This window comes from Loxodonta africana, chromosome 1 (genome assembly GCF_030014295.1).
Source record: "Loxodonta africana isolate mLoxAfr1 chromosome 1, mLoxAfr1.hap2, whole genome shotgun sequence".
Lineage (NCBI taxonomy): Eukaryota > Metazoa > Chordata > Mammalia > Proboscidea > Elephantidae > Loxodonta > Loxodonta africana.
In genome coordinates, this window is record NC_087342.1 from 31,174,765 (window position 1) to 31,186,952 (window position 12,188).

Sequence of the window (12,188 nt, forward strand, 5' to 3'; positions counted from 1 at the left end):
TAATTAATTCTGAGAACCAATAACTCATGAGGGAGAAAGGCAGACAGAGAGACATCCTTCATTAAGATACGTGTGATGTAACGGCAATCTGAGACAAAACAGATGGTACGTAATTCTGACTTCTGTCACCGAAATCTAGGCCATCCCTTCGCCCTACCCCCAGGTCATGACTAAACCAAATTCTTCTCATATTTTAAAAGTAATCTTTCTGATTATAAAGATACTGTTCAATGCAGAACATCTGGAAAATGTAGAAAATAGCAGTGACGGCAATAAAAATCACCCATATCCTCACCACTTGGAGATAAGAACTGTTAACACCATACCGTCTTCAATGAGTCAACTGATACAAAGCCTAACAAAGAGCCTTAGAACTTTAAAGCCCTGGGAATCTTCCGGTCCATCCCTGTCATCGTGCAGATGCATAAGTGAAGTCTGGCCCAGGTACATGATGGATTTAAGGATACCTAGAAGACCAGAGAGCATCCAGTCCCGGCCTCTTCTGTTATTGACTGGGCTCTCACAAATTAACCAGTCATCTGGACAGAACATACACAACCAGGAAACACAGAACTAGTCTGTAGTCTATTCTCCAAAAACTCAGCTGTAAGACGGCAGGTCAGACAAGCTCTCCAGGCACCAACAGTAAAAGTGCTGCAGGAAAGCAGAGAAAGGCAGCCAGCCAGGTCAGAGCTCTCAGGAAAGCTTCCTGGAGGAGGTGGCTGTGCGGTCTCAAAGGCCCCTCTGTGCCCAGGTTCCCTCAGACTGGGAGGTGGAGCTCCTGTTTTCCATACAAATGAGGGTGGGGCTAGGAAACAACCCTTCTTACTCTTTAAGGTGAAACCCCAAAAACTTCTCTTCAAATACCCTTTATGCCCTGTCCCTAGGCTGCCACCATACAGCACAGTCTGCATGTCTGTTATAAAACCCTTGATTCATTTCACCTGCAACAAGACTAACTGTTTACATCTGAGCCTCCAACAATGAGCACACTTCCTAGCCAGGTGTTGGAGATAAAATAAGACATAAGACACAGTCCCACCCTTCTTCAAAGAGACAGGTAAGATTTATAACTGGGGAGTTTCACAAGGTCACAGGGGAAGAAGTTACTTCTACCTGGAGGTAAAAAGATGGATGAGGAAATGATGTAAGGAGGGGCTCCTGAGGAACTAGCGGGCCTGTGGGGTGGCTCAGTCAGGAGCATGACCAGCTGGGGCACCAAAGGAGCAGAGCTCAAAGCCTGAGGCACAGACAGGTCTGTAGGGGCTACGGGGCACTTGGGGCTTGGGGTATGGCAAGGGCTAAGCAGAGGCTCTTTCATCTCTTCATGTCCCTTCACAGTTACAGGGAGAGCACGGAAACTCCTGGGGCAAGGTGGTCCGAGGACTGTGGGTGCCGAGTGCAGGCAGGAAGAAATGCCTCTTGGCTGTCCACGAGGCTCGGTGCAGTTCCACCGAGGGCTACCTGGCTCGCTGTCGATCTGGGTCAGCACGTCCTCGATCGTGTCCCCATCATTCCTCAGGCTCTCGGGGTCCGGGGGGGTGTAGCCATGGCAGCGACACCAGTGAGCAACGTGCTTGGTTTTCAGGGGCGTCAGGTGGTGAAACCTGGGGTTCTTCTCCAGGATTTCTTGTAAGACTTTTCGTATTGTCATTGCTCTTTGCCACTTAAAAAAAGACATTTTTTTTGAGCCATAATCAAATCCTTCAACTTAACAGCAGTCTGCTGAAACCAATCACCCGCTCGTAACTACCCATGCTAACTTGTTACTCATTTTTTTCTAAAGAAAAAAATCTGATTGTGATACTCCTCAGTATTTTGTTTTTTAAAGTAAACCGGTGTCTACTGGCTCCCTAATGCTTATAAAACTGAAATTCCTAGGTTTGGCCTCGAAGGCTTTTCACTGGGTGCTAACCTGTAATCTCCCACTTCCCCTCCGTCCCCAGCTTCCCCACATACACCGACTGTCTCACAGCTTCTTAAACACACCTCCGTACACGCCGTTGTCACTTCTTACTGCCCCACTGTAACTGACAGAGTAGCCGGCACACTGCGCACACTCAATAGATGCTAAATTGCCAGGTTCATATGAAATTTTAGAAAATGTAATACTTCTACCAATGCAGGAAGATAAAGTAGGCCTTTCAAAGGCTAGCTACACGTCTTTGAAGAATGAGACTTTTAACTGGGAAAAAACGTTGTGATTATTATATTAAGAAAACATGCTAAGCATTTTATCACTTCACGTTCCGTAGGACAAGGATTAAGCAGGCGGCCCTGGTGGCACAACAGTTAAACACTCGGCTGCTAACTGAAAGGTTTGCAGTTAGAGCCCACCCAGCGTCTCCACAGGAGAAAGGCCTGGGATCTGCTTCCATATAAGATTACAGCCCAGGAAACCTGACGGGGCAGTTCTCTGTCACATGGGATCACTATGAGTCGAAATTGACTTGATGGCACAGCAGCCTGCGTATCAAACAGGCAGACGTGGGATTACCTCAGCGGCTCTGCGTTTCCCAATATTCCAGCCGTAATACTGCGCCACAGACTTCGCAGAAAAACAGCTGGCATCTTCACCTAGAACGCACACAGCCAGCAAACTCTGAATAAGGTGCTATGACTCACACCAAATCTTATCTGCTGGAGATGCGTTCAGTGGTTTCTCCAGATCTCTTTACTGGACACGTGTTCCTTGTGGAGCAAGCTCAGATGCAGCGTAACAGCAGGGTTAAGTCGATTTCTTTGGCAGAGAAAAGTAATCTCCTGCCATGAAGCTATTAAAATGCGGGGAAACGGCACTACACTAGCGGCCAGGAGACCTGACACCTAGACCTGGCCTTGCCATGAACTCACTGGGCCGCCTTGGACAACCCACATCACCTCTCTGAGCTTTGGTTTCCTTATCTGTAAAAGGAGAAAGCTGGGGAAGACAGTTTCTCAAGTCTCTTCCAGCACTAAGATTCTGCATTTGTAGCTAAATTAAAAAAAAAAAAGGTGGCGGCGGTGGTGGGGCGGGGGGGAGCGCTTCTGAATCTTAGTTTGCAATGCCGGGGTTAAAGCGGTCCAAGGACTGTGGCTGCTGAGGGTGTGCAAGTATACTCAACAGAAGACGCCTCTCAGCCGTCAACCAGGCTCAGGGCATACACAACCACCTCAGAATGGTCCCTTGAGGTTAGTTCTCTTGATTCAAAGGTTTAGGGTCATGGTTTTGTGTATCTGTCCAATCTGGCCTAATACTTTTTTGGAGCTTCTGCTCTACCTCTTAGCTCAGTGAGTAGCACCCTGGGGTCTTAAAAGCTTGCCAGCAGCCATTCGAGATACAGCAACTGGTCTCTATTTGCCTGGAGCAACAGAGGAAGAAGGAGACCCAGGAATCAGAGAAGGAAATGGACTGTAGGTCTAATTGCTTCCATGAACTACAGTCTCCTTTGCTACGAGACCAGAAGAAATGGATGGTGCCTGGCAACCATTACTTAACGGAAACATGTAGAACAGAACTTCAAATTCTTATGAAAACCAGACGTACTGGGTACACTGCGACTGGAGGAACCCCTGAATCTACTGCCTGTAACCAACTTTTAAACCTTGAACTGAAACTACCTCACGAAGTCATCGTTAAACAACAGTTTAGCTCAGTTAAAGAATGTTTGCCTTCAGCATTGCTCTCTTTTAAGGAATGTGACAACAGTAACCGTAAAGCATGGATGAGAACTCCAAGGGGCAGAGGGCCTACATGAAACAATAAGGGCAGAGACACTGAGAATGGTGACACCTTGTAACCGCTGTCACTGAACTGTTCCTGCAAAAACTGTTGGATGTGGTTTGTGTTTTGCTGTGTATATTTTCACACGCACAAAGACCCTTGACCTTCAACTAAGGTAAACAAAGATGACTGCTTTTACAGCTGGTCTGTACCTCTCCTACCCCTCTCATTTTTCCATAAATATAGGTGATATGACGATCTGCTTCATTCCTTCTGTCTCAATGTCCAGGCGATCCTGCCCGCCTGTGGGCTTAAATCTGAGTACCCAGTGTGTCTGCTCCCCAGTAAGGGCTGCTTGTTCTGTCGGGACAGCCGGGGCTGGGAAGGAAGCAAACTGTGCAGCAAACTGCACCTCTGGAGGTCTCGGAAATCATGTATTTCTACAAAGTGAGTGACAGTGAGTGTTTGAGGGAAGATTACGGGGTTGTCTGCTGCCTCTCTGCCCACAGCTATGTGAGTTTGAGCAAGTTACTGAACCTGGCTTCATCTTCAGGTTTCTTGTCTGTAAACTGGAGAGGACGCCGGCTACCGAGCAGACTGTAATTAAGTGAGACGGTAAATGTAACCAACTGCATGGGGTCTGGCACACTGCAGGCAAATGATCATCTTTCCTTACTAATAAACATCAGAAACGCTGGAGTTTTAATTATATACACAACAGGTGTATGACCTGTATATACAGCAATAAATGTAAAAAATTCCTTTTTCAGATCAAACACAGTGAAAACAATAAAAGACTAACTAGTTGGCCAAGATCCTGTGAATTCTAAAACCCTCGAAAATGAGCTATCTATAGATCTAAAATCTCAGCAGATAGTAACTACTGTATTCATATGAATTTATAATACCAAGTGGTTTCAAGTTGAATCAGTATCATTAGCTCATGGTTTTAAAAAAAGCTCATCCACAGATTCAGTACAACTGTCTTACTTTTTGCAGTGATTAACGGGATCTTCTTTACCACTGCTGTTAAGAGTTGCTGGATCGTTTCTAAATGGTCTATCCTGAGAAGAATAAAAGAAAATTACAGTAAATGCACATGGCAGCGTCTAGCCACATGTATGTGTAGTTATGTACGTGTTTCCCATTCCAGGGAATTACACAACTTTAACCAATTCTACCATGTGTCCTTCCTTTCACAGGCAGTCTTCTTTATAAACGAAGAGCATTCTAAGCTTAAAATGAAACGCCACAACTTAACAGACTGACTCTAGGAATGAATGACAGACTACCCAAACTTCACAGGCATTTTATCTATATTTTCAAATTAAACAGCCACGTGAACTTCTCACAGAGTGACTGTAACTGGAGCAGAAAATTCTATCACACAAATGCCTATTTTAGGGTCACTCCGGCTCATGCCTCCATCTAACACGCTCAAGTGGCTGAGTGTCTACTGTTCCCAGCAGTCTGAGAAGTCCGTGGTCAGAGGGGAGTTCTCTATTTGGAAATTAGAAAACGTCAGGAGGCATTTCTCATAAGAAGCAATGAGTGTGCATGCCCAATGAAAAGGCAGCTGTGTAAGGTTAGGCAGGTGTGGATGATCAGACACAAATGTGTACACACCTGAGGATGTACAGTGGGAGAAACTCCATACCTGAGGATTCAGCACAGGAAGTGCGTGCTGGCACCTTCACCTGGAGGGAGGCCTGTCATCTCACCTGAGGCTCCAAGGTAAGGCGACATATCAAGGCTACCCCTAAGTCACATCAGCGTTTAAATGAAGACTCATCCACCATCATCAGGTGGTAACAGCTGATCACTGCACACAAACGGGAGGTCTCCACCCACGGGGCTTACCTGTAGACACAACTCTACACACACCCGGCTGTCACAGGTGTGGTGTTTAAATCGCATCATAAAAACACCCAAAGCAGACCTCCTTTAGAAAGGGCTGAAATAATTACTTAATGACATAGCTGCCCAGCTCAGAGCTTTCCTCCGCTTTCACTGCTGTCTGGCCCTCCTGAGCAAGGCAGCTCGGCGTAGGTGTCTCCGGTTCAGTCTTCACTACAAGGGAAGAGCAACAAAGAGAGGGCTGTCAGGGATCAGTGACGGAAGAACATGCACAGGCAAAAACAATGCTCTCCACTGAAATCCCAGAAGAAACTGCCACTCCAGCTGCAGCAGGGTGGCAGCGGGAGTCTGAGACAGCGCCAGTCGCCACAGGGTGGGCAGACAAGGCAAGAGCTGTTGGCTGGGGTCTCCAGGTGAGCAACTCCCTACTCTTGAAAAGGCTGGGGCAATAAAACAGCTTCTTAGGAATTTCTTAAAGAGCCAACCACACTATTCCGTAAGAGTCTGCGTGCTTCTGTGTGCACACGCAACAGTGATTGAACAATGCCACGTTCAAATACAAAGGCAGCCTGTTCTAAGTTCTGATTTTATGATCTTTTGGATATCCTCTCCCCAGTTAAGCTTATCAACTTTCAACATTATCTGAAGTGCTCTGGGACACAAGGCATAAAGCAAAAATCACATCTGCTGTGCTTGGAAATTTCCATGCTAATCATATTAGTTAGGCTTTTAATATTACCAAATGCCAGATCCTCCTCTCCTCCTACAGTCACCTTCCAGCAGAAAGCCAGGACCACGCGTCCGCTGCTCCTGCAGCAGCTGCCCCGCCTCCACTCTGTCCCCCAGACAGTGCCAGGACAATATTCCTGAAGGACCTCTACAGGGTCATTCCTTACCCAGTATCCTCAGTGACTCCTTATGAATGGGGTCTCCAAATGAGATCTAACACATCTTCCCACCTCCACCCTTTTTACTGATGTATAATGTGCCCACAGAAAAACGCACAATTGGTAGCTAGATATATTTTACGTATAAGCCCCAGTGGTGCAGTGGTTAAGAGCGACGGCTGCTAACCAAAAAGCCAGCAGTTCGAATCCATCAGCCGCTCCTTGGAAACCCTACTCTGTCCTATAGGGTTGCTATGAGTCGAAAGTGACTTGACGGCAACAGGTTTTTCTAATACACCCCTGTAACCATCACCACTCAGATCAGTTCCAGCACCCAAGGCTCCCCAGGCTTCCTCCCCACCCCTCTCTACCAAAGACACCCACCATTTTGCCTTTTCCCTGTTGTGAATTTCATGCTCTTGTGTCAGCACCTTTTTAGCTACTTGTAAACAACATTTTTGTATATTTTTTTGGGTGGGCACATGTACTCATTTACTAGAAGCAGGTTTTCTGGAACATGGGGCAGATGTAGATTTCCCTTAATGAGAAGCTACAAACTGGTTCCCTAAGTCAGTCTACCACTGTAAGGTCCCACCAGGAGTACGTCCAAATTCCAGCTGCTTCGCAGCCCTGCCAACACTTGGCACTGTTGAGCCTTTTAATCCTGGTGTTTCTGGTGGGTACAACTGTATCTCACTACTTATCTAACCTCTGTGTCCTTAATGACTCATGAGGCTGAAAAACTTCTCACATGAGCTCATGAGGTATCTGGATTTCCTCTTCTTTTTAAAGTGCTAGTTCACTTCTTTTGCCCATTAAAAAAAAAAAATTTACTTGTCTTTTTTGCCAATTTTTAGATTTATGTATATTCTGGACATAAGTCCTTTGTTAGATATCTGCATTTTAAGTACCTTCTATTCTGTGGCTTGAATTTTGTGCTTTTAATGCCTTCTTGATGAAGTGAGGAAACGCTGGTGGCACAGTGGTTAAGTGCTACTACGGCTGCTAATCAAAAGGTCGGCAGTTCAAATCCACCAGACGCTCCTTGGAAACTCTATGGGGAAGTTCTCCTCTGTCCTATAGGGTCACTATGAGTCAGAATCGACTCGATGGCAGCGGGTTTTGGTTTGATGAATTGAGGCTCCTAAAGCTAAAAAAGTTCAATTTATCAATCTTTTCTTTTATGGTTAGTTTCCATGTCTCCTGTCTAAAAAATCTTTTTCCAAGGTCACAAAAACATTCTCACGTTAATACAGGCATTCGTGTTTCTGTATTAGCTCAAATTAATTTTTGTTAATGGTATGAGGTAGGGGGCCAAGGTTCACTGTCTTCCCATATGGCCACATCCAATTAATCCAGTGCTATTTAGGCCTGTCAACTGATGGGGCTTGCATACAAAAATTCCTATAATTTGTGTTGTATACTGACCTATAGAAACCGTGGTGGCATAATGGTTAAGTGCTACGGCTGCTAACCAAAGGGTTGGCAGTTCAAATCCGCCTGGTGCTCCTTGGAAACTATGGGGCAGTTCTACTCTGTCCTATAGGGTCGCTATGAATCAGAATTGACTCGACTGCAGTGGGTTTGGTTTTTTGGTTTAACTGACCTCTGTTGCACGACCTTGCTAAATTCACTTACATTAATTCTAGTATTTTAAGGAAGTTCACTTCCAAGGCCTGATTTGCTGGGAATTTTTTTTTATCATGAATGGGTACTAAATTTGATCAAATGCTTTTTCTGCATCTACTGAGATGATTATATGGCTATTCTGCTATTGTATATTATATTGATTTTTCAAACATTAAACCAACCTTGCATTCCTATACTAAACCCCACTTTGCTACAATGTATTATCCTTTTTTTTTTTTAATCACTGAATTTGATTTTCCAGTATTTATATTTTTGAAAGATACTGGCTTTTAAGTTTTCTTCCTCATAATGTCCACTTTAGGTTCTGGTATCAGGATTATGTTGGCTTCATAAAAACCTGGGATTTGCTCCTTCTATTTTCTGGGTCTGAAATTTTCTTTGTGGGAAGGTTTTAAATTATGAATTCCATTTCTTTAACAGATAAAAGACTATTCAACCATTTCCATTTTTTTCTAGTGTCAGTTTTGGTTGAGTTTTTCAAAAACTTAATTCCTCTCATCTAAATTTTCAAGTTGACCAGCACAGAGCGGTTTGCAGTATCTTCAGCACCTTTTCCATGTCTGCCGAATCTGGTGACGTTTTCATTCCTGATGGTAATTTGTGTCTCACTGCTCCAATCTTTGCCCCTGAGCAGTTTTTCCACAGGATCATACGTTTTTACTAATCTTTTTTTAACAACAGCCTTTTGCCTTTGGAATTTTCTCTACTGTACATTTTCTGAGTGCTGATTTAGATGACACCTACAGGTTTTGGTTGTGTTTGCACTATCATTCAGCTCAAAATATTTTCCCATTTCCCCTGTGATTTCTTCATTGACCCATGGTTTATTCATAAGTATGTTACTTTATTTCCAACTATTTAGGAGATTTTGTAGTTTATCTTGCTGTTACTGATTTCAAGCTTATTCCACTATGCTCAGAGGGCACACTGGGTATGCTTTCAATCCTCTTACATTTTCTAACACTCGCTCGTGACCCAGCAGAAGTTCTTTTTTTTTTTTGGGAAAATGTTCCATGAGCCGTGGGTGGGAGTACAAAATGGCACAACCATTTTGAAAAACTGTTTAGCAATTCCTTGCAGTTATACATATACCCAGAGCCCTGGTGGTAGAGTTGTTAAGTGCCTGGGTTTAACTGAAAGGGCAGCAGTTCAAACCCACCAGCCACTCTGCTTCCGTAAAGATTACAGCCTTGGAAACTCTGTGGGGCAGTTCTACTCTGTCCTACAGAGTCACTATGAGTTGGAATCGACTTGACGGCAATGCGTATACATATACCTGCCCTTTAAGTCAGCTATTCAACTAGAGAAATGAATACATATGTCCTCAAAGATTTGCATGTAATAGCCCTAAAGTGGAAACAACCCTGATGCCCACCAACTGGAGACTGAATGTACTGTCTCACAATGTGGAATACCACTCAACAGTAAAAAGAATGAACCACTAACACATGCAATGACGCACAAGAACATTACTTGGCGTGAAAAGTCAAACACAGAAGAACACACGTGCTTCTGTTTACATAAGGCTGAAAAACCGACACAACTAATCTATGCTAAGAGAAAGCAGAACAGTGGTGGCCTACAGTGGGTGGGTGTTAACTGGAAGGGGCACAAGGTGATGGAAATTTCTATTATCTTGAGTGGGGTACTGGTTACATGGATTTATACATTTGTATACTCATCAAACGGTATACTTAATCTCTTTGCATTTTGCTGCACAAAATTTTACTGCAATTAAACAAACAAAGCAACAGAGACACTCTGGCCCCAGTCCAAAGTTAACTGGCTAAGAATCTGTGTGATGCAAGCTTATCCTATGTGCCTCCCCCTGAGAAGCACTGGTCCAGACAGACAAGGCTCTCACAGCTCTCTTTATAACAAGGGTGGGCTCACTTTTCGAATAAAGGGCCAAACAGTATTTCAGGCTCTGTGGGTTGTGTGAGCTCTGTCTGAGCTGCTCCACTCTGCGGTGGTAGCACATAAACAGGCAGAGACGACATGGAAGTGAACAGGCGTGGCTGTGTGCACTAAGACTCTAGTTACAAAAACAAGCATCGGGCTCTGATTTCCTAGCCTGCAAAAGGAGCGCAGCCACCATCTTTGAGTACTGCAGTAAGAATCAGTGACACACGGAAGGCAGCCAGCAAGGTGCTGGGGACACAGTTGCCATCCTGGAGTACTACAGTAAGAATCAGTGACACACGGAAAGCAGCCAGCAAGGTGCTGGCGACACAGCCGCCATCCTGGAGTACTGCAGTAAGAAATCAGTGACATATGGAAAGCAGCCACCAAGGTGCTGGGACATGGCAGCCACGGGACACATGGGGTCATTGCTGCTGGGGACACTGCAGATGTCCTGTGTGTCCACTGCACTGTACAACTCACTCTCGAGGTCAGGAATGTCCTTACTGCCCCTATCTGGGCCTCATCCCCAGATGAGCCCTCTAACTGGTCTAGGTCCCCACACAAGCCTTTGTTTCTACTGTTCCCGTGTCTGTGCGCCCTGACTCTCCACTGCTACAAATGCTCCAGTCTTTAAAGTCCGGTGATCACCACGCCCCATACAAAGCACCCTGGCCCCAGCCAACTCCTGGACTAAAACATTTCAGCCATCATTTTCCAGATCGCTTATCTTGCCTTTTGCAATCATTCCCTGCTGTCTCTGCAGCTCTCTCAAACCTGATTATAAGTCTTGGAGGCCAGAATGACACCTTACACGTCTCTCTGCTTCCCTCAAGGTCAAGTCTGCTCCATGAGTGCTCAGTATCCATCTGCCATTTAATTTCATGGATGCTGAAAATTCAAGGGACTCAGACTATACACTGTCCTGCATGAACCTTCTGGGCAAAAACACGGTAAGAGCCTACATACCTTTTGCAACAGTGGCTGGAGTGGAGCTGGGGACAACTGGAGTCGAGGCACCTACGGACAGGATGGCAGGTGACTTGGTGGCAGAAAATGACTGGACCACTGCGGGGCAAGAAGGTGGGGGAACAACAAACATAAAAATGATTGTAAAGAGAACAATCTAGCGCCCAGCTGATGGCCCACACGTTAGACTGAGCACACAGAAACAGTTCCAGGACAAAAGGAAGGGTAGTGTCCTTTTCTAATGCAGTGACGTGCCAAGGCAGGCTTTCTTTTTACTGTTAGTACCAGGGTAATCAAGCTACATCCTCAATAGTGGAAACGGTGGCTTGTCACTAAATTAAGAAAATAAAAATACAATTAATCTAAATGCTCCTAAGTGCTCAAAATGATCCCCCTGTGACTCAACTATTTAGAAGCCAAGGGGTTATCTGGGTTTTCCCTTCAGTCCCAGGGTGGTCCTCCACTGTTCAAGGTGTCAGGGAGCACCATGCTAGCTACAGACACGGGCTGCTTCCCCAACACAGGCCTGGACCAGCACAGTCAAGCCCATCGGCAAAGGACTTACCTTTGTTCACAGGCATCAGTATAGTCTGCATGCCTCCGGAAGTGTTTACACTGAGTGGTTTGAGCTGGCTGGGAATTGTCAGGACAGCCTGCTGGGCGTTGGACTGACTGGAGTGAATCTTCAACAATCCTAAAGTAAGTTGGAAGATAAGGTCAAGCTGAAGGTCGGATGCTTCCCAAAAGTTCCCTGCCCTCTCCACCATTCATGTTTTCTCACAGGAGGGGTTCTTAGGACATTTACCCTTTCAATAAATAAAGAGCTGGAAGCATAAGGAGAATGGTGCTACCGATTTCACAATGATACACTGACGTAATGATGACAATTTATTGTTTAAGGTGTCTTCTTCACCCACAATCACAAAGCAATACAGAAATTTTTAGAAAAGTAGATCAGAAAGGAGTGAAAGTCACCCAAAGTCCAGCTGTAGAGACAACCAGTACTGACATTTTGAGATCATTCTTTTCCATGTTTGTTTTCTACGATAATTTATCTGTTGTGTATCTAGCCGTAAGAGCTGGATATAATATGCCGTATTTTCATTTGGTCTTTCATTTACTGTGCTTGACACGGTGTCTTCTGAACTTGAAAGTTCACGATGCCCTTTAATCCTGGGACAAACTCTTACTTTTTAGATACTTCCTTCTGGCTATTTTCT

At 45.0% G+C, this 12,188-nt stretch overlaps 1 protein-coding gene across 6 annotated transcripts in view; it reads right to left on the minus strand.

Annotated features, from left to right (window-relative positions):
* The window catches only part of YEATS2 (YEATS domain containing 2), an 84,389-nt gene that overhangs the window by 5,439 nt on the left and 66,762 nt on the right, over positions 1-12,188 (minus strand). For 4 of the 6 annotated variants that reach the window (XM_064279409.1, XM_064279406.1, XM_064279420.1 and 1 more), the window contains 6 exons: positions 11,534-11,662; positions 10,969-11,067; positions 5,671-5,773; positions 4,694-4,767; positions 2,498-2,577; positions 1,465-1,666 (listed from right to left, as the gene is read on the minus strand). In XM_064279409.1, the coding sequence (XP_064135479.1) occupies positions 1,465-1,666; positions 2,498-2,577; positions 4,694-4,767; positions 5,671-5,773; positions 10,969-11,067; positions 11,534-11,662 (687 nt within the window). The remainder of the gene's footprint in view (positions 1-1,464; positions 1,667-2,497; positions 2,578-4,693; positions 4,768-5,670; positions 5,774-10,968; positions 11,068-11,533; positions 11,663-12,188) is intronic. The other 2 variants (XM_064279435.1, XM_064279429.1) reach the window with 2 other exon arrangements.